The sequence below is a fragment of the Anguilla anguilla genome, chromosome 2, assembly GCF_013347855.1.
Source record: "Anguilla anguilla isolate fAngAng1 chromosome 2, fAngAng1.pri, whole genome shotgun sequence".
NCBI lineage: Eukaryota > Metazoa > Chordata > Actinopteri > Anguilliformes > Anguillidae > Anguilla > Anguilla anguilla.
In genome coordinates, this window is record NC_049202.1 from 24,886,329 (window position 1) to 24,909,535 (window position 23,207).

A 23,207-nucleotide genomic window follows, 5' to 3' on the forward strand; every position below is an offset into this window, starting at 1 on the left:
ACCCAGCGCAGGCAGGTGGATGTCGCCACAAAAGGCTCATAAAACCATAAATTTACTTGGAGGGGGGAAGATTGGAATTTGGTTCAGACAGGATCAGACAGATGGATTTACCAGGAGGAGTGTCCAAAAAATACAGTTGACTTCCAAATTTATTAAAATAGATTTTCTCTAGGTTTGCTGGTTTTAAAACCTAAACCAGAGCATCACTCGCACAGAGACCATAAAAACCATACCAAATATGAATATTTGTTCTCGTGATTGTCATGAAAACTCTGAAAAACATGAAATAACTGTACAATCTTTTACATGAACCAACTGTCAACTCTCAATGTCTGTCCACAGTGTATCAAGATTGCATAGTGTAGTGTATCAATGTATTCGACCCAAATCGGGATTTATTTCCTAACAAAAAGTGTGCGTGAGTAAATTTCTCTCCTTATGAAGGTTGGGAGACAAGTTACCCAGTGACACCAGGTGAGGGCACTGTGGCTGTCCCTCAACTGTCCTGAGCAATTTGCCCCATTTTCGCCATGTGATTTTATTACTTGCCATCGGAAACCTCCAGGATGTTGGGATAATTTTAGAATTGCTTTACCATAGAAAAGAGGTGTCACCTGTTAACTGTCGCAAAACCAGATGCCAAGGTCTTACGGGTCACTCTGTCCCGACAATATCAGACTCTGCACCTGGCGAATTGCTTTACGACAGTCAGAGAGGAAATTCCACTCTAGGCCTGTTCCCGTGGGCCTTACAGATTCCCCTCTCTGGCCCCGTGGGACAAACAGAACGCTGTCCCAGGGGTCACTGAAAATGCCCAACTTTGACAGCAGTCCAGGTCCGGTGTTTATGGTCTCAAGCCCGGTCTCGCTGGCAACTGGAGGGGGCTGAGAACCAAAGCAGCATGAGTGGAGGTGCGCAGAGAGTGTATTAGGTGTCGAAAATAACAGCATTGAACCAGGGTGATGGTAAAGATGACTGCGCTAGCGATGACGCACCCTCGGAACACCCAATCCCACCAGGTGTACGCGTCCTGGGCGGACCGGGTAGAGGAGCTGGCCAGGATCTCCGCTGTTCTTTTGGCCAGATTCACCTCCACCTGAGCCTGGTTGATGTGGTAATTGGTGTCACGGATGATCTGTTCTACCAAACTCATTAGGTCAGTCAGGGCCCGCGTTCCTTGTTCGTAGAATGTGTCCTCCCACCACGGGGAGACGTCTCCCTCCAGTGGAACTCGGCCTAGAATGTTGATCTGACCCATGGCCAAATCTTCCGTCACTTCCAAGCAGAAAGTGTGGTTTGCTGGACAGGTCAGACCTCCATACGAGAAAGAGTTCATCTCGCTGATGACGCACCATTGTGTGTGGGAAACCTGGATAGCGTCAGCGTGGCCATGCAAAGACTGCACACTAATGAATTTGGTATCATTGGGAGAAAAAGGTTGCAAGGTGTTACAGGTACAGATGATATAGCTAGAGGTTTCATGACAACACATGCGAGTGGTGAATATGGTCTCTGTGCCCCTCATAGTGATATACCCGGTAAGGTGATCTAATTTTAGAATCTGATTCTTCACTACTACGCCGATAGAGCGTATGGTAGTGGAATTTGGGTACACCTGTTCTGGGTGAATTAAAGGAAAAGAAACAAAGAACCCAATACATCCCACACATTCAGTCCCTGTGTACATCATAAAAGTTGTCAATAATTCGGCATGCTTTATGTCTTTCATTTTTTCTGACACAATCCACCTGTGCAGGTCTAAAGTTTCTATCAAATCATTTAGAACATGCCTCGGGGGTTTGCGCAGACGAAGGTCTAAAATCTCTTGTCTGGCAGCAGTAAACAGATCCTGAGCATATGTTCTGCAGGCTAAGGCACGCTCGATGGTACGGGTCTGATTGAATAATGAATGGCTGATGGCAAGAAGCGCCTGCGCTTCGGACCTTACAGCCTTAATGATATTCTCATTGCTATTAGTGAGGTGTTGGAAACCAGTGGCCACTTGATTTGCCAACCATGCTGAGTATTGAGATTGTTTTGTTATTTTATAGGTGTTTGCAATAGAGTTACCTGAACCGAAAAGACCTGTAGGACAGTGCTGGGCGATGACGCCTATCGGCCAGTCTCTTTCGGTTGGCGGTGGCGCTTATTAAAGAAGCACGGACCTTTTTCCATGTTGCTCGACAACGCCGGACAAATTGCCCCGCAGACCCACATTGATATTTTTCTCTAGATCAGGAAAAAGTGGTGGCTGGTAGCCCACCTGAGCCCCAAATGGAGAGAGCCCTGTGGACGCATTCCGCAAGGTGTTATGTGCGTATTCCACCCAAGTGAGGTACCGACTCCACGAGGTAGGGTTGGACTCAGCTAAACAGCGGAGAGTGTTCTCCAAAGTCTGGTTGGTGCGTTCGGTCTGTCCATTGATCTCCTGGTGAAAACCCGATGAGAGACTGACAGAAGCCCCTAGAAGTGAGCAGAACGCACGCCAGAACCGAGCAATGAATTGAGGGCCGCGGTCCGACACCACGTCCAGCGGTAAGCCGTGCAGCCGGAAGACATGACTGACCACCAGTCGAGCAGTTTCCGGTGCAGATGGCAGTTTGGGCAGAGGAATAAAATGGGCAGCCTTAGAAAAACAGTCCACCACCACCAGGATAATGGTGTGACCATCAGAAGCCGGTAGCCCAGTAATAAAATCAAGGGCTATGTGGCTCCAGGGGCGACTCGGGGCAGTAGAGGCCGTAAAAGCCCCGTAAAAGTGAGAGCTGTGTGCCTTTATTGCGGGAACAGACCGAACAGGCCGACACAAACTCCTGAACATCCTTTTCCATCCCTGGCCACCAAAACAGCCTGGCCAGAAAGTCCCTTGTCCTGTGAACACCAGGGTGGCCCGTGAGGCGGGAAGAATGACCCCATTTGAGAATTTGGGGCCGTACCCCGATGGGGACAAAAAGACAGTTAGGAGGACCCCCCCCAGGATCCAGCTCAAGACGTTGAGCCTCCCACACCACAGTCTCGATACTCCACATAACCGGAGCAAGAATCTGATTGCCGGGAATGATTGGCTCCGGTGGGCGGTCCTCATCGGACTTATCAAAAATCCGGGATAGCGCATCCGGCTTATTGTTCTTTGACCCCGGGCGATATAAAACAAAAAACAAAATGCTCAGCAGGCCTGTCGCGAGTTGCGCCTTTTTTCAGTTTGGACGTACTCCAGATTTTTTGTGGTCCGTCCAAACCGTAAAGGGATAGTCGGCCCCCTCGAGCCAGTGACACCACTCTTCTAAGGCCAGTTTAACAGCCAGCAGCTCCCAATCCCCAATGTCATAATTCCTCTCGGCCGGGGAGAGAGACCGAGAGAAATAAGCACAGGGATGGACCTTCTGATCTACGGGAGAATGCTGCGATAAGACGGCACCGACCCCGAGTTCAGAGGCATCTACCTCTACCACGAATGGGAGAGACGGATTTGGAGTAAGGAGAAAAGGTTCAGAGCAAAATCTATTCTTTAACTCAACGAACGTCGCCTCCGCCCGAGGGGTCCAAATAAACTGTGCCGATGCTGTCTTTTTCGTAAGAGCAGTGATGGGGGCTGCTACAGAACTAAAATTGCGGATAAACCGCCTGAAAAATCAGCAAACCCCAGAAAACGCTGAACCTGCTTTACCGATTCTGGGATTAGCCAGTTCCGTACAGCGGAAACTTTCTCCGGATCCATCTGGATCTTCCCAGCAGAAACAATGAAACCCAAGAAAGAGACAGTTTCCGCATGAAACACGCACTTCTCAGCCTTGACAAAAAGGCGAGTCTCCAGAAGGCGAGTTAACACCAGGCTAACATGCTTGATGTGCTCACTGAGATTGCTAGAGAAGATTAAAATGTCGTCAAGATAGACGAAAATGAACTTCTCCAGCATTTCTCAGAGCACATCATTCACAAAAGCCTGGAATACCGATGGGGCGTTGCTGAGACCGAACAGCATTACCAGGTATTCATAATGCCCGGTGTGAGTGTTAAAAGCTGTCTTCCACTCATCTCCCTCGCGTATGCGCACAAGGTTGTACGCATTACGGAGGTCGAGCTTAGTAAAGACAGAGGCAGATTGTTCAAAAGCCGAATTCATGAGGGGTAACGGGTACCGGTTCTTTATAGTGATGCTATTAAGACCTCTGTAATCGATACAGGGTCTAAGACTACCGTCTTTCTTTTCTACAAAGAAGAATCTGGCTCCCGCAGGCGACGTAGAGGGTCTAATGAACCCATTGGCTAACGCCTCCTTTATATATTCTCTCATGGCCTTGCCTTCTGGGACAGACAAGGAATAGACAGCACCCCTAGGTGGAACCGTGCCTGGGTATAATTCGACCACACAGTCATAGGGTCTGGGCGGCGGTAAGATAGACTTACCTGCAAGCGGCAGATAGACTTCCGGAACGTTGGTTGGGAGAGGAAATGAAATCGCACCGACTAAATTGACATCCTCCGAACACGCGGAGGACCAAGCCTTAGATTCGGTCTCTGAATCTGAACCATCACTTCGGGACCATTCGTCTGCAGGAGGGCCCCAGTCGCAAACGGAGTCCCATGCTAGGCTTTCCTCCCGTTCCTCGGAAACAGGAGAGAAACAACGGCCAAAGGACACCCCAACCTCCGCCTCATCGCCCTCGGACCCAATATCAGTCTCATTCAGAAGATTAGGGGAACGGGAAGATAATCTGTTGCAGTAAGCCCCACACTGGGGACCCCACTGTAAGAAAGGATTCTAACTATTACCCCAATTGATGTGCGGTTTGTGCTCAAGCAGCCAGGAATGGCTCAAGACCAAGGGGTAAGCTGGGGAATCCACTAAAAAGAAATGACTCCGTTCCACGTGACCATCGAACAGAATGCTCATTTTTAAAAAACTAGTGACTCGTTTGACAAGGCCAGTACCCAACGGGCGACCGTCCAACGCGGTAATGTGTTGAGGATGAGAGAGTAAATGGAGAGGTAGCTTCAGTTTTTTTGCCCAACCGGCATCAATAAAATTTTCCACTACACCGGAGTCTAAAAAAGCGTTAGCCTGAACAGAAAACCCTCTCCACGCCAGTTCCACGGTAACGAATGTGCGAATGTTAGACTCATTATTTGGTCTCACTAGTGACTTTCACCCCACTAATGAGGCTGGTCTTTTGCCCGCAGCTTAGCACAGGTGGAAATGGTGTGCCCCTTGCGCTTGCAATACCGGCAAAACTCCTCCCCGGATTTACACCCCTTTGCTGAACTGCGCGTCGAGCTGTCGACCTGCATGGGCTCTTCTCTGCTATGGGAGTATTGTGTGGGCACAGGAATAGCTGCTAGAGACAGGAGCAAGGAAGTAGGTGAAGTGAGACGACTGCCCTAGACGTAGCCATTTCTACGTCTAGGGCAGTCGCTGATGCCTCCATGAGGCTTCAGTGTACTGTGAGGGAGGGGGGAGTGTCAGAGGACCACATTCAACTGTACAGGGACTCGAAAAGCTTATCCCCGAGGAGATAAGCCACTAGAGGAAACAAGGAAGGGAAAAAAATAAGACAGACTGACAGGAGTGAAAACTCAAACTCCCTGTCAAGCCTTAAAAAACAGCCAAACAGAAAACAACCCTGTAAAAACAAGGGTGAGTAACAGAGAAATAAAAACACTGAGCACCGCTCAGGAACGAAAAATAGTTGGGATAGAAACCAGGGAAACCCAACGTAACTGAGTCGCAGCTCAGACCCAAAACAAAAGGAAAACTTGGTGTCGAACACTGAGATACCCAAGAACCTAAGACGCAGCTTAGGAAAACGAGAAGGTAAAGCCCTAAAAGTCTGCCGGCACAAAGCCCAGAAACACAGACCGAAATACAAACCTTCTAAGGGGGGGAACGCTTCTTGAGAAGTGAGAACAGGAGATTTATTAAACAGGCTCTGCAATACCTTACCTGCTCAATGAAAACGTAAGTTGACACTGAAGCAAGGACTGAAGTCAGACAGCGTCTTAAATAGCCTTGCACGATGCAGGTGGCAGAAATCACAGCATTGGGAATAATTGGAAACAGGTGCATCCAATGCGGTAATAAGCAGGCCAGGAGGCCAAAAAATGGAACTGCACCCCAAACCCATGACACTATCCTCCTTCCCATTTTCTCTCCATGATTCCATTCCTCCCTAAATTTCTCACTCCTTTCCTTCCTTCTATTATATCCTTCTTCCTGCCATCCATCGCTCCCTCCCTTCCTGCCGTCCATTTCTTTCCCTCCCTTCTTTCACTCAAACCTTAATCCCTCCTTCCATGTCTGCCTTCCTTTCCTTCACTCTATTCTTCATCCCTCCCTCTATCTCTTCCTCCCTTAAATAAAGGCTCTTAAATCAAGTATTGGCTCTCATAATGTGAAGTTGAAGAATTTATGGTTTAACTTCAGAAGAAGCTGGTTTTCAAAATTTTGAGAATCCAGTCTTGTTCTTCTGCGGCTGAAGACAAGTCCAGTGGTACCTAAGAGCTGTTCACAGGCTTTAGGGGAAGGCAAGGGTGTGTTCAAATTCACAAACAATTTGCAAACAGCTGGAAAAGACCGGAGCAAATTCATGCCATTCGCTGAACAGGCTAAGTACCCTTCCAGCTGCTTGGAAGTTTCTTGTGTATGAGATGACTTCAGAGAGGAAAGGTAACCATCCTCATCCGATGAACTGGACCTTGTGGCTTCGCCTAGCTGCAGTGAGGGTTTTTCAATGTGCCCTTTGATATACTCAATACCTGAAATACATGAGAGATGAAAGTAAAGTGGGCTTAGTGTAACTTTCTGGTGGAAGCAGTCTCCATCTCTGACCATTTTCCCTTCAGTGTGTTTGATGTCAGTTCTGCATATCTCTTATCATGGTGTGCATGCTTTCTTTATAATATGAAAATAATACGAAATTAGACTGGCTAATTACTTTAGTATTAACACTTACACTTCAATCAGCTGAAATGCAATTAAAAACTAAAATAGCTGGCTAATCAACACTAATCCGTGCAGCAACGCTGTGTTAGTCTGGTTAACATATAGTGAAAATGATTATGATTACAGTAAAACTTTGCTCGACTGTGCAACCGGCCCACTATTTGACATAGGTCTCTGTTTGGAACAGGCTTTTAATTTTTTTTCGGCGAAAAAATTTAGGTTACTATCGTAACTCCGGTTCTCTGAAACATTGAGTGGAGAGATCCACCTATGGGGAATGACATCCGCTCATGACTCCTCAGAAGCATCCAATTGCACCAAGTCTGGCTCTGACAGACAGTAGCGCATCCAATGCTACAGGAGGCACTGCTCTCCTGTAAGACCATATAGGACGCTGCAGCGCTACTATTCATCAGTGAACATATTCGCTTCTCGTGCGTGGCAAGCAGGGCAGTCTTGGTGGATCTCTCCGCTCAATGTTTCAGAGAACCGGGGTTACGATAGTAACCTAAAGTTCTCTTTCATCATTTCGTTTCGAGATCCACCTATGGGGAGATATGGACAACTCCCAGATTGCCCTATGCTCACAGCAAGGGCAGCCTCCCCCCTTGAGGAGAGGGCATGCCTGGCACATCCCATGTAAGGAAGTACTAAACACAAAGTGGGTGAGGGGAGATGCGTGAGCTACACACAGAGCTCAGCCCCAGAACTGCATAAGCTACAGGAGTCCTGGTGAAGTCCAGACGGTAGTACCTAGCAAAGGTATGTGGAGAAGCCCAGCCTGCAGCTGAACAAATCTCCTGCAAGGAGACCCCACAATATAGGGCCCACGATGCAGCTATGCCCCTCGTAGAATGAGGCCTCAGGCCCGAGGGGGGTGTTATCCCCTTTGAGTCATATACCATAGAAATAGCTTCCACAAGCTAATGAGACAGCTGCTGCTTAGAGATGGCTTTCCCTTTGCAGGGAGGGCCCCAGGCGACAAAGAGCTGGTCGCTCTTTCTGAAAGCCTTAGTCCTTGTCATATACGTGTGGAGAACATGCACAGGACATAGCATATGCAGCCTTGATCCTCTTGAGAGAAGTAAGGCGATGGGTGAAAAGCAGCAAGCTCCAACACCGCACACATGAAAGCTGGAAAGCTTTTAGGTATGAAGACCGGATTGGGCTTAACAGAAACCCTATCCTTATTAGGGGAGAACATTGCACTGAGAGCGCATGGAGGTCACTGACTCGCTTAGCCGAAGCTAGAGCGAGCAGCAATGCTGTCTTGAGAGACAGCAATTTTAACTCGATCTCATTTATAGGCTCGAATGGCCGTAGAGACAGAGCCTCCAGCACCAGTGATAAATCCTAAGAAGGGATGTACGTTTTAGCAACAGGCAGAGAACGGCGAGCCCCCTTCATAAACCTGCGAATGAGGGGGTGTTGCCCCACTGCATAGTCTTTGAAACCAACATGACAAGCAGTGATAGCTGCCAGGTAGACCTTAATGGTTGAAAAGGATTTCCCTTTATCAATAAGGTTATGTAAAAAGCACAGCATGTCAGCAACAGAGCACTGGTAAGGCACTGACTGACGAGAGGCACACCATCCTTTAAATACCTGCCACTTATTTTCATAAAGTGACCTGGTAGAGGGCGCTCTCGTGCATTGGATGTAGCAGCCACACGAGAGGGGACCCCTAATGCAATAAGGGTATACTTTTCATAGGCTAAGCCCAAAGACCTATTCGCTCCAGGCGGGGGTGGTGTATTTCCACGTTCGCCTGAGACAGTAGGTCCGTGCATAACGGGAGTGTGCATGGCTGTGAATAAAGGAGAGGGATAATCACTGCCAGCCACGGCAATTTTGGCCACCTGGGTGCTATCAGGATCAGTGTCAAGCGCTGTTCTCTCACTCTGGCTAGAGTGGGAGAGATGAGAGCGAGGGGAGGAAACGCATAAAGGAGCACATCGGGCCATGGGTGGGCCAGTGCGTCCACGCCAAGAGGTGCGTTTTCGTCCCGTAGCAAGAAATACATAGGACAGTGGGTGTTTCTGTGCGAGGCGAAGAGATCTACGGCCGCATGGCCGAATCTCTGCCATAGCATTTCCACAATTTGTGGATGCAACCGCTATTCCCCGTAAAGTGGGTTTCCCCTTGACAACAGATCTGCGCCCGTGTTCAGAATGCCTGGAACATGGGTCGTGCATGTTGACAGAAAGTGACGGCTGCTCCAGACCAGCAGTCTGTGGGCTAAACAGTGGAGCTGGAGGGAGTGCATGCCACCTTGCCGATTGACATATGCAACCGCAGTCGTGTTGTCGCAGCAGATTTGCACATGATGTCCCCTTAGACGGGGGAGAAAATATCTGAGAGCTATCTAAATGCTTAGCGCCAGATAATTGATGTGAGCTGAGCGTAGCTGGATTGGCCACATCCCATTCACAATATGTCCCTCCTGAGTGGCACCCCACCCAGAGAGGGACTCGTCTGTTGTCACGACTTTCTTCATGAGATTGATCCCGAGAGGGGTTCCCTGAGTGTAAAAGTCTATGCTTTCCCAGTGATGCAGAGTTTGGTAGCACTCGCGTATCACCGAGAGGCGGCGATGGAGGTCGCCCACGGGGCAGAGGTGGAGGCATGAAATCCACCTCATAGCCCCTCATTCTTAATAGCCCCAGTGGAAGGACCTGAGAGGCTGAAGCCATCAGCCCTTGCAGCCTCAGGCATGTGCGATACTGTACTCTCAAGCCCGGTTTGAACTGAGAGAGACAGACTCTGAGTGATAAGATGCGGTCTGCTGATAGCCGAGCTCGCATCAACACAGAGTTTAGGTCCAGTCCCAAGAAAGTTACATTCTGGGATGGAGAGAGCTTGCTCTTGGGGAGGTTCACTCTGAAACCAAGAGACGATAGATGTGTCAGAACTAGCTGTGTGTCCTGCACAACTCTGACTTTCGAATTGGCGATGATGAACCAATCGTCGATATACATCATAATTCTGACTCCCATTAGTCTGAATGGAGCCAGACCCGCCTCTACGCAAAGACAGAACACCCGTGGGCTTAGGGTAGAACTGTGTAGCAAACACCGCAGTGGGCAAAGCGGAGAAATTTTGTGTGAGAGGGATAGATACCTACGTGGAAAAAGGTATTTTTCTGATCAATTGATGTGAACCAATCTGTGGTGGGGTGGGCGTGGTTTGAGCGTCGGCTGCAGAGAGAGAGAGTGTGAGAGGAGCGGATCCTTCGTCACAACTGTCAGCTGGAGGTAATCAGCGCCGATAATTGTCAATTGTTTAATTGCGCTGATTCCCTCTGATTGCTTTCAACAGTGAGCCTGGGGTTTTTTAAAAGTGAGACCGGAAGCCGGAGAAAAGGGAAGCGCCGGTGACAAGACGGCTACAAAACCTGTGTGTTTAATGATTGTCCGGAAAAAAGCCGAGAGCTTGAATAAAAGAGCACGGAAGTGCTAATAGCGAAAACAGTGTCTCCCGTGAGTGTGTTTTGGACCAGGAGGGGTGGCACTCACTTGCCACACAATCGTTCTGACATATTGAGCATAGAAGAGTGCTGTACGTTAACATTTTGAAGTTGTATTGCCTCAAATGTTTGTTCAGCACCCTGAGATCCAAGATCAGACGTAGGGAGCCGCCCTTCTTTGGAACCAGGAAGTAGCGAGAACAAAAGCCGTGTTTTGCTTGATCTCGTGGAACCACACGGATCGCCCCTTTGTGTAAGAGAGAAGAGATTTCCTCCTCTAAAACATGGGCCGTACTCTCTTTGGTTTGAGAGTAAATGACTCCGTTGAAACGTGGTGGTTTCACTCTGAACTGGAGTCTGTGGCCTTTGACTATTGTGCTCAGGACCCATTCTGGGGCTGACACAGCACGCCAAGCTACGATGTAGCCCCTGCCGGTGTAGAGGACTGCGGGGAAATTTGGCCAGGTGAGGCCAAATCGAATAATGGTGTCGGCGCTTCATCTAGTGGCGAAACCAGGTGAGGCCTCGTGTGTTTTAAAGAGAATCTTTTCACGCGGTTTTTTTCTTTTTTGGCCTTTCAGGGTGGAAGCCTTTATTAGAAATAGCCTGGTGTTGTTCTGCACACTGAATTTGGTTAGAATAGAGTCTCCCTCTCAGGGCATTGAGAGGGGGGACTGAGGCTGGGGGACACGGGAACTGGTGCCCTGACCACAGCAAACATAGGGGTGGGAACCCCTGGGAGGAGAGGGGCTGTCCCCCTGAACTTGAAGTCTCCTCTTTTTGAAGAGGGGAGATGAACATGTGTCCACAGGGCTGGTCACCCTAGAACATGGACTTAGCCCCCCCAGCGGGGAAGCTAGTCAGGCAGGCCACTTCCACTTGGGGCCAGCGGGGGTGGGTGATGGTTTCTTTGCTGCGACCACAGCGAAGGTCATGTTACCCCTAGGCCTGGGAGGGGGTTACCCTGCTGGCCTAGGGTTTTTCCCTGGGGTTTGGATGGGCACGGCGGTTCACAGCCGGAGGCTGTGGGGGCCACGTGGGAGGCGGCAGCTGAGGCATAGCTCTGCGGGGGAGGCAGAGTTTGAAGGCCTCATCGTCTTTCTTTTTATCATCGCACCGCTGCTGCATGAGAGTCAGCACAGGGCCAAAAAGAGGCTGGACTGGCTTAACTGGGGCACCTGCGATGCGCCTCTTCTCATTGTCGGGCAGACCAGAGAGATTAAGCCATAGCGCTCGCTCACCAGCTACAGCCAGGACCATAGGGCGACCACAGGTCTGGACACACTGGCAAGCATTGCGCAGAACCAGGCTATTAACAGTGACAATCTCTTGCCACAGTATGGGGGAAAGGGTCCCCTTCTCGAGCTGTTTCCCCATCTCAATCAGCTTGGCTTGGTAACCCAAGAGTAGAGAGGCGACATTGAGGGCTCGAAGAGCGAGGGCTGAGGAAGCTTGGTGAATGGAGGCTGTAAAGCATCTTATTTGGTCGGGTGGGCTTTGGTGGTGCAAAAAGCCCTCCCTGCGTGGGGTTCAGGTGTTGAGCTATGGAGGGTTCGACAGCTGGGGGTTCCCCCATGGCGTGGGTGGCCATGTCTTCTAGGCCGGAAAAGCCATACTTGAAGTCAAGGGGATCCTTCCAATGGTGCCTTGTGTTTAGCGCAGGCAGGAAGGACTGGGAAAAGCTGTTTCCGAGGGGCCAGGGGAGGGTCTAGGAATTTCCTGTCATTAACATTCCGCTCCTCATCGGCGGGGTTTAGGAGAGCTGGCCAATCGATGTGGAGGCGGGCGGTGGCCCGCTCGCACACCTCCAGAAGCACAGCGTGTGGTTGGGCGTTAGCCGTCCCCATAGCTGGTGCTATCCGGGCGGAAGGAATGGCGTCCTCCTCGCCTGAGTCATTATACGCAACTGGCGTGTCATCGTGCTCCGACTCAGGCACCTCTCCCTCCAGTATAGGGGTACCAGAGAGGGGGAGGGGAAGGCCCAACATGTCTGGGTCGAACTGGTCAGCCCAGCTCAGGGTCAGAGGGCCTTGCGGGGGCCGAGGGGCCATAGTGCAATCGTCCTCTTTATCAGAGTCCTCCTGACCGAGGTTGTTGCCGTGGGTAGAAGCGACTCTCAGTCTCCGCCACCACAGCCTCCTGGGCAAATCCAGGCAGTGGCTGCAACTCTCCGGAGTGTCAAGGGCCTCCTGGGCATGATGAAAACCCAAGCACATGACACAGAGAGAATGGGTATCTTTGGCGGTGATGAGAGCACCGCAAGTGGCTAAGCAGGCTTGCAAGCGTAGCTATTCAGAGAATTCGAGAGAGACAGGCTTAGAAGGCATAGGCTGCCCGATACAGAAGGGAGCTAGCGAGTGAGGGCGGCAAGCTAGCGAGCTTTATGGCACTGACCGAACTCTCGAACCTTTCACGTCTGGCAGAGGCCGATCTGAGGATATGTCCTCCTACGGACAGTTAAGTCAGAATCAGAATCAGAATCAGAATCAGGTTTTATTGCCAAGTAGGTTTTCACATACGAGGAATTTGTTTTGGTCTGGCGATGCATAACAGTGAACATAAAATAAAATAAATAAAATGAAATAAAATAAAATAAACAAAAATAAATAAACAGTGCAATAACATAAACATAGTGCAAACAGTAAACAGTAAACAATAGTGCAAGGGGACAAAGTGTTAGAGTAAGTACAGGTGCTGTCTGTTTGGTGTCCATGGGGGTCAGGATAACAGACAGTGTCAGTGGGGGTCTTGTTGATGAGGCCAGCTGCAGTCGGGAAAAAACTGTTCTTGTGTCGTGAGGTTTTGGTCCTGATGGACCGCAGCCTCCTGCCGGAGGGGAGTGTTTGAAAGCGTTTGTGTCCAGGGTGGGAGGGGTCGGCCACAATCTTTCCTGCCCGCCTCAGGGCCCTGGAGGTGTGCAGGTCCTGGAGGGATGGCAGGTTGCAGCCAATCACCCTCTCAGCAGCACAAATGATACGCTGCAGTCTGCCCTTGTCCTTGGCAGTGGCAGCAGCGTACCAGATGGTGATGGAGGAGGTGAGGATGGACTCAATGATGGGGGTGTAGAAGTGCACCGTCATTGGCAGGTTGAACTTCTTCAGCTGCCGCAGGAAGTACATCCTCTGCTGTGCCTTCTTGGTGAGGGAGCTGATGTTCAGCTCCCACTTGAGGTCCTGGGTGATGATGGTGTCCAGGAAGCGGAAGGACTCCACAGTGTCGACTGGGGAGTCACACAGGGTGATGGGGGCGGGTGGGGCTGGGTTCCTTCTGAAGTCCACAACCATCTCCACTGTCTTTAGAGCGTTGAGCTCCAGGTTGTTTTGGCTGCACCAGGACACCAGATGTTCAATCTCTCTCCAGTAGGCGGACTCATCCCCACCAGAGATGAGCCCAATGAGAGTGGTGTCGTCTGCAAACTTCAGGAGCTTGACTGACTGATGACTGGAGGTGCAGCTGTTTGTATACAGGGAGAAGAGTAGAGGGGAAAGGACGCAGCCTTGAGGGGAACCGGTGCTGATGGTCCAGGAGTCGGAGACGTGTTTCCCCAGCTTCACGTGCTGCTTCCTGTCAGACAGGAAGTCGGTGATCCACCTGCAGGTGCAGTCAGGCACGTGCAGCTGGGACAGCTTGTCCTGTAGTAGAGCCAGGATGATGGTATTGAAGGCGGAGTTGAAGTCCACAAACAGGATCCTGGCGTAGGTTCCTGCAGTGTCCAGGTGCTGGAGGATGAAATGGAGGGTCATGTTTACGGCATCGTCCACAGACCTGTTGGCTCTGTAGGCGAACTGCAGGGGGTCCAGGAATGGGTCCGTGATGGTTTTAAGGTGGGACAGTACAAGGCGCTCAAAAGACTTCATTACCACAGAGGTCAGGGCGACGGGTCTGTAGTCATTGAGTCCTGTGGTCCTTGTTTTTTTGGGGATGGGGATAATGGTAGAAGTCTTGAAGCAGGCTGGTACATGGCATGTCTCCAGTGAGGTGTTAAAAATGTCTGTGAACACCGGAGACAGCTGATCGGCACAGTCCTTCAAGGTGGAGGGAGAGACAGAGTCTGGTCCAGCTGCTTTGCGGGGGTTCTGTCTCTTGAATAGTCTATTAACGTCCCTCTCCAGGAGGGAGAGAGTGGTCATTGTGATAGGGGAGGGGGAGGGGGCCTCTGAGGTGGGCAATTGTGGAGAGGCCCGGGCCCCTGCTGAGATGGGGGAGGAGGAGGTCTGGAGCTGGTGAATGGGGTCACGGGGGATGGTGTCAGGACTGTCCCATTGTCTTTCAAATCGACAGTAGAACTCATTCAGGTCGTTGGCCAGGCGCAAATCATTAGTGGAGTGGGGGGCTTTCGGTTTGTAGTTGGTGGCCCTTCCAGACAGAGGCTGAGTTGTTTTCTGAGAACTGCTGTTGAAGTTTCTCAGAGTACAGTTGTTTAGTATCTCTCACCGCCTTGCTAAACCTGTATTTAGACTCCTTAAACCGGTCCTTGTCCCCACTTCTAAATGCTTCCTCCTTTGCCAACCTTAGCTGTCTGAGTTTAGCTGTAAACCAGGGTTTGTCGTTGTTGTAACTAACCCTGGTGCGTGATGGTACACAGCTGTCCTCACAGAAGCTGATGTATGACGTCACAGCCTCTGTGTACTCATCCAGACTGTTGGTAGCAGTCCTGAAAACATCCCAGTCAGTACAGCCCAAGCAAGCGCGAAGATCCTCCATAGCTTCACTTGTCCACTTCTTAGATGTCCTCACAACAGGTTTGCAGAGTTTTAATTTCTGCCTGTATGCAGGAATCAGGTGGACTATGATGTGGTCAGAGTGTCCCAGTGCAGCGCGGGGGACGGCGTGATAGGCACAGTTGATTGTAGTGTAACAGCGATCTAAAGTGTTCTCCTCTCTTGTCGGGCATTTAATCAGCTGGCGGTATTTAGGCAGTTCGTGGCTGAGATTCCCTTTGTTAAAGTCGTCGAGGACAATAACGAAAGAGTCCGGGTTTGTCCGCTCCACACATCTGGTCGGCGAGCATATGCTGTGCCTCCTGCACGAGGGCTTGCGGTGGAATGTAAACACCGACCAGAATGAATGAAGCGAACTCGTGGGGGGAGTAGAAGGGTTTACAGTTTAATGAAAAAAGTTTTCAGAACAGGAGAACAGTGATGCATAATCACTGTAACATCTTTACACCAGCCACTGTTAATATAAAAACAAATACCTCCACCTTTCATTTTGCCGGAGAGCTCTGTGTCGCGATCCGCTCTGAATAGTTGAAAGCCTGCCAGCTGCAGCGCAGAGTCCGGTATCGATTCACACAGCTAAGTTTCCGTGAAGCACAAAACGGAAGATGAAGGAAAGTCTCTGCTCTTCTCCACCAGTAGCTGAAGTTCGTCCAGTTAATTGCACAGTGATCGCACGTTAGAGAGAAATATTCCCGGTAACAGAGTGCGTAGACCACGTCTGCACGAGCGCACCGGCACGTTTCCCCCTCCTCCGGCATTTCACTGCGTGAACAAGGGTGAGCGTACCTTTGACCAAAATGACCAGTAATTCCACAGATGGAAATAAAGTTGGGAAAAAAAAAAATGGGAAATAAATCCACAGGAGTTGTTTCCCTGATATTCATGAGCTCTTCTCTGGTGAAATAGTTCCGGATACTATCGCAAAACACTGAATTTACAAACAAAACAGGGCAAAACAATGCGCACCAACACACCGAGGCAGCCATCCGAGGTGCCATCTTAGCCAATCAAGTGATAAGGTTCTTGTGAGATGCAAGGCCAAGGCTGTGAGCTCAGTTTGGACGATCGCGAAAAGCGAATGTGACCTGATGAGTAGCAGCACTGCAGCATCCTATATGCTCTACAGGAGGGCGGTGTCTCCTGTAGCATTGGACGCGCTACTGTCTGTGAGAGCCAGACTTGGTGCAATTGGATGCTTCTGAGGAGTTATGACCAGATGTCATTCCCCATAGGTGGATCTCGAAACGAGACGATAAAAGAGAACTGCTATACGATTTTGATTTTGGAAACTGAGAGGGAAGGGGAAGTGAGCGTGCCGGTAACACGGTGCATTTCGGACATTACACACACACTTATGTAGACGGGAGTCAAACTGGGACCCAGAAAAGGCTGGCATTTTAACGAGCCTGGGGGCTGGGACTCATCCTGTGCTTCAAAGGACCCGAGAGCCGTGTGATAAAACAATAGGTTACTCGGACTTCCTCTGGATGAGCAGGCCATTGGCTCTCTGGAATGTTACCCTCTGGACAAGACTGAGATAAGGGGAACTGGACTAGTTGTATATGGTTGTGTGAGCAAGCCGTTGGCTCTCTGGAATGTTGCCATCTGGACAAGACTAAGATAAGGGGAACTAGTCTCTTTGTCTATGGTTGTGGGTGTGTGTGTGTTGGGGCCATTAACGGTGAAAAGATCATCAGGCCTCTGGCAAAATGGTGGGGCAACTGCTCTTGACAGTACCACAGTGCCCTTATGTGGGCCCCTCTGTCATTTCACTTTTTATTTCTTTCCTGGATCTGGACTCTAAACCATCTGTTTATCATATTCACAAACCCCGTAAAACCTGACAAACCATGCACATGTTTTCATTATATTGCTGTATTATGCCTTATGTAGTAATAACATGGATTGCATGTAAAATGGTTCAACAAAAGGGTATTTTCATGACAACTGCACCATAATATTACATCCCCTTGACATGTTTGGTATGGACGTATTCAGGGAAATTCGAGAAATTGAATGAAATATGTTTCATACCAAATAGAATATGATAAAACATAGTTTCAGAAACTCAGGAAAAAACTATCCCAATGGAATGTCCTCTCTGGTAATCATCTCCTTTTTCCAATTTCCCCACTAATTGTTTTGACAACAGCCTCCAAACGGTGGGGGCCTAAATTCCAGATTTTATCATTCGTCCAGGTTAATTTATGGCAATGCCGCCTAGATCAAACGCGGGATTTGGCTTAAAAGGAAGGGAGACAAAGCAATCTAGGAAGACCGTAATCGACTTCCCACACTGCACATACTCTGTGTTCTGTGCGTAGCTGAACAGGGAAGATCGTAATCGACTTCCCACACTGCACATACTCTGTGTTCTGTGCGTAGCTGAACAGGGAAGATCGCAATCGACTTCCCACACTGCGCATACTCTGTGATTTCGTGTGTAGCTAAACAGGCTGGGTAAGAACTTTTTACTCTGTATTTATGTTTTAAAACCTTCCGTATTTTAAATTGACTGTGAATTTGAAGCTAATGACCTACCTGCCTGTTAATAAATTCTTCTTATTTTTAACTTTATTTTTAACTTAACTGGTCTTCATGACTCTAATCCATTTTATATTCTTTTCAGCCGAAATTCCGATTAAATACTCAGGGGGACAATTATGACTAGGACCTACTGATCAGGGGTCTAGTACAGCGAAAGTCTTTAGTGAGGTCCTCAAGTTAGACAGGCGACCATGATCTGCCCGCTTGGTGTTGCATTGGTTCTGGAGTTTTGGACCCATGGGCGTTATACGCCAGTTCTTGTCAAATTCGCCTTAAGGAGCCCGAAAAATGCACACTGTCCTGGGCTCATAACTATCTATGCACAAAGGAAGGCATGTATTATGGTGGGTCAGCCTCCTACCCTCTGTAGGCTTCACCGAACTGAGATTTAACAATAGTGCTAATCCCGGGAGCATATATTGAGGAATGATGGCACAAAATAGAGTCGAGTGTAATCCACGTAAGGTTAAAACCAAATTTTAAATTCTAATTTAATTTGGAGTCAGATTATTACGAGAGTAAACCATAGTAACTGCTACGCTTACTTGCTGTGGTCATGGATATATTTGATGTGTTGTTCTGCTCATTTGTGAATATTCTGATGCTCCCATTGGAATATTGACAGTCCGGCGACAAGTCAGATATATCTCTGATGACAGCATAGCCCCGTTTGTGAACGGAGAGTAACAAGAATGTTACTGGTCCGTTTCAGGCCAGTCTTAAGCGGGATATGAAGCAACGCATTCATATCTGACCCGTGGCAACGGAACCAGTGTATTCGTAAGTATAATTGTGCCCTGTTCCTACGAACAGAGGAAAAATAAATAACATCTCCGGTTTTGAATCACACCACCCAAGGGAAAACACGTGGTATCTTCCCCTCCAGCTACAAACCCTCATTGGTCTAGCTGTGAGGTGTTTACACTTACCTGTGATGGGTGGTAACATGTCATAGCACTTTCGGCTTACTGTGATTTAGGATATAGTGCCTGTGATGTGCACAGTAAATAAATAGTTAAAACAGGTCCACGTCTAGCATACAGTGCTCTAGATTAATCCAGAGTTGACAACTATTAGCCTATGTGCTCTAGCCCGACCAGTTGTTCTATATCTGCTGGGAAGCGCAATTCTTGTGCACAAAGGCTTATTTTTAAACGAACATAAATGCGCAGAAGCTGAACTAGTCTTTCCCAGATATTTACAAATTTGTTACATTAAAATAGATTTAATCATTGATTGTCATTATTTAACACTAACGCTAGCTCGACTTACCTCAACACGATTCTTCAAGTTTGATGGCGAGTTCTTAAACGCCAATATCTCAGTTATTTTGGGTAAACATTTTGGGAGACATTTCATCAGATATGATGATTCCTTCGCCCCAAGAAAATGAACCATCTCCTTTAGGTACGGCCAGGGGTGTTCGTCTTCATTATTCTCTCCTCCAGGACCAAATGCTTCGACTTCCATCATGAAGTCACCAACACTCACTTCACTTCACTGAATTAAACAAGAGATTAGTAAATATCCTACACTTTCTGTCAAAAATGATTTATGACCCCTGTGATATATGACCCCCCCTGTCAGCTTGATTGACAGGTCAGTTTGACAGACAGGTCAGTTTTATTGACAGGTCAGTTTGTAAGTGAGATTTCTGACACCTCCCCAGTCAGTGTTTAAAAGGAGACATCCATTTGCCAGTGAGGTTTCTGACACTATACATTTATATGACACTATACATTTGTGTGTTGCCCGAGCATGTAGTAACATGTGTCGGCCCGACCTGTTGGCTTTGTGTGTTGTCCGGGGCATGTCGTTGGCTGTAATGCCTGGGGACCCGTGAGGTTAATTATCGAGTTGACCTGGTGGCAAGCGCATCTTGAGAAGCTTATGATGGATTCTTTCACTTTGAGTGAGTTGATTTATTTGTTCTTACAGAATTTGTTTTATTTAGAATTGCATGTTTAGCATTATGTCTGATTTGTTTTATTTAACAGGTAGCCTATTTATTTGATAGGTGCTGCTGAATGCGATACCATTAATGCAATCAATGAAATTCAAGGATTGGACTCTCTTGGTTAGTATGGTCTATTCATTTGTGTCTATGAAAGAAAATAGCATTTTGACAAGTGTTATTATTTTGCTATTAATTAAAGCTGTTTTATTATACCTTTCAGTGTCTGGTGATATTATTACCCCTGTATTGTGTGATCAAGGGGTGCCCGAACAGCAGCCTCTTGGTAAGCGTGGACCTATTCTTCTATCTCTTTTTTCATGAATACCCATTTTCGGTGATAAAACTCTATTACTAACGCTGGTGAATGCGATTTAATAGGTCTGCGAAATCTGGTCCATCACTCTGCCGGGGTTCAAGTGACCGCAGCGAGGGGAGTCAAGAAAGCTTTCAGGCCAATCACTGGAAAGGCCTGCGCCTGCTGATGGTAAAGCTGGAGGGGGTTCTAAGCGGAAAGATCTTGTGCACAAGACTACAGATGCGGAGGTTGGCGTTTTGGCAAAGCATTCAAATTCATTGGAGGACAATGTCATAGGTGAGATCAAATCTAAATGCCTATAATCATGGTCATTTAAAAGATGTATTGTGTAGGATGGTGACATCAAGCGGCGTACTTACAGATAACGACAAACATATTTATGAATACTATATTTCATTTCTCCAAATAGATCCCACTAATCCTACACACTGTGACCTTAATATCGAACTGGGTGAAAAAGAGAAATCTAGATCGATAGTGCTGAACTACCCACAGTATTTATTATTACACTGAATTGCAGATCTTTACACAGTGGATACCATGCTAGGAGACCCCGGCCTGTCTGAAGAGTGTGAACAGACACCACAAACTGAGGCTGTGGATTTGGATAACATCGACAGATACACAAATTAAAGTCTGGGATGAAGCTGGCTTTGGGGATCTACAAATGGACTCGAAGGAGAACAATGATATTGGCCTACCGGCACCTACTGACACAAGGAATCGGTCTACGGAAAGCGCATCGCTGGGGGGAATTATTAAAGACTTTGCGGATGATTCCGACGATGTTGGATTACGCAACAACCAAGAACATGTTGAAGATTCCCGTCAAAGGTATGATCGGTTGTGTTTGGATATAGTTGATGATTGCAACACGGTTATTGGCGAACTCCATCATTATTCGGAATTGTTTGACAGAAACGTGTGTGTTTTTGAGAGGCAATGCAAGATCGTTGAAAAGCTGGCAGAGAATGTTGTTGGGATAAAGAATGCTATACAGACATTGGTTGATGCTAATCAGAGATGGGAGCGTAGATACAAGGAGTTGACTAGAACATTGAACAATCAGACAAAGATTATCCGGGAAGTTTTCACATTGTGTAAAGTGGATTGGGGTGCATTGTCAGATGTTTTAAGCCGTCTTTCAAACATTTCCCGTAGTTGATGTTCTTAATGCAGGTCTCTTTTAACTAGGCTAACTTGTGTGAATCTTAGAGGTCTTTTATGCTTTTTATTTTCTTTTATGAAACCACTTTGTCGGAACACATTTAATTTCATTAAATAACTAAAAGGTAAAAATTTTGTTGCGAGTCAGAACAAATAGACAAATGGACACCACAGTGTCACAGCCAACCAAACGTAGAAGGCTTGATACCCCAGATGGTGAATGCGAACACGCTATGTCTATTGCAGAGTTCAAAAACACTCTGCGTACCATTAACGCATTGTTAGATGTAGAGGATAGCGGCCGAGACCCAGACACATTAACAGACGGCCTCATGAATGATGTTTCCATTTACCGTACGCCTGATGATATTGCTAGTTTCAATAACACACTACATACTCTGTAAAACGGGGCCGGTTGCACCGACGCTTCATTTAATCATGGCATTAGACAATGTGGATATAGAAAGGTTGGTAAGAGAGGGTGGTGTGGTCAGCGATTATACGATAGTGGCAAGACCTCGATTTAATAGTCTTGTTTTACACAGGCCGTTTAATTTCAGGGGGGTCTCTGACACAGATATGGCCGCATACATAGTACATTTACATAATACTCTGAGTGATATAGTTGAGTTTTCTAAAATCTTAGCTGGGTAAAATGGCGTTTTTAACATTACCTTGAGAGGGTCAAGCCTAAAGGCTGCTTCATACTTTCCGCGTCCGCGTGTCCGTGAGGGTCTGCTTTGGTCCTCGTGACGTAAATGTCGTCATCCGCCCATGTCCAGAGGGTCCGCGCGGACCCCTATGTGGACGTCCGCACGCAGTCCAAAATTTGTGACCACGCGCATAGCAAGTGCGCCGACTGCGCATGCTCCAGATAACAAAATTTAATGGATGCTTGTTTTGAAGAGAGTGCTTGGAGATCCGCCATTACCCACATTTATATTGTCTAGCTGGGCATTCATAAAAATATTCTTTCACCGCTCAAATAACGTATTCCGTCATAGCAACAAGATAAACCTGACAATAGCCCTAAGATATGCCAATACAGCAGTGAAAACGCTGCTGACTGAATAACGAAATAAACGAGACAACAAGTACATTTTCTTTGACTTTGAGACACGGTTTGAGAATGGCAAACACAGTGCTAACTTTGTCTGTGCCATCACATTTAACGGCGAAGAGTTTACAGATGAAGGGGATGACTGTATTGAAAAACTTTTGAGTAAGTTTAGATGTTCCAAGTATGTAGGTTATACATGGCTAGCACACAATGCTGCGGGATTTGACAATTTTATTCTCTTGGAACCTTTTTCCAAAGTGGGCATTACTCGAAAAATCACCATGATAGCGTAGGCTGATTTCCATGTACGACGAGTGTTTTAAGCAGCGATACATAGATAGCTACTCGTTCATCCCTATGCGTCTTGCTAAAACGGCCGCAGCGTTAAATCTGAGCACTGTGGAGAAAGGGCATTTCCCGCACAAATTTAACAAAGCAGGAAAATTAGAACTACCGAGGCCCTTATCCCGACAAACATTACTATGGTTATGAGGCCATGTTTGATAAGTTTGACAAGTGGTACAACGAAGTTGCTGACAGGGTTTTTGACTTCCAGAAAGAACTGTACACCTATGGTAGAAATTATGTCGTCCTGAGAGGCGTGCTTAAAATACCGCAACAAATTTATCAAAAGAACAGGGCCTGACCCGTTTAACCACACCACGCTAGCGTCCTGCTGTATGGCTGTCTACAAGACATGTTTTCTCCCCAGAGACACACTAGCCCTGACACAACAATGCTTACATTAACCAAAACAAAGCGTACTCAAACATTTCCATTGAATGGTTAGAATTTGTCAAGGAAACCAGAAATGTAGATGTGCACCACGCTCTGACCCACGGTGAGATGATGGTGGGTAAATATTATGTTGATGGCTATTATGAAAAAGACGGCGTGAGAATAGCTGTTGAATTTAACGGTTGTATGCATCATGGTCACGCATGCCGTTATAACCCAAACCACACTCATCCGTTGTCAAAGATACCATATGGGGTTTTAAGAAAGCGTTTTGATGACAAACTTGAAACTCTTA

At 47.7% G+C, this 23,207-nt stretch overlaps 1 protein-coding gene across 1 annotated transcript in view; it reads right to left on the reverse strand.

Annotated features, from left to right (window-relative positions):
* Positions 1-429: 429 nt before the first annotated feature.
* LOC118219790 overlaps positions 430-23,207 on the reverse strand; it is a 30,815-nt gene continuing 8,037 nt past the window's right edge. The window contains exon 2 of the mRNA XM_035403200.1: positions 430-2,085. Coding sequence (XP_035259091.1) covers positions 845-2,085 — 1,241 coding nt within the window. The 3' untranslated portion in view covers positions 430-844. The remainder of the gene's footprint in view (positions 2,086-23,207) is intronic.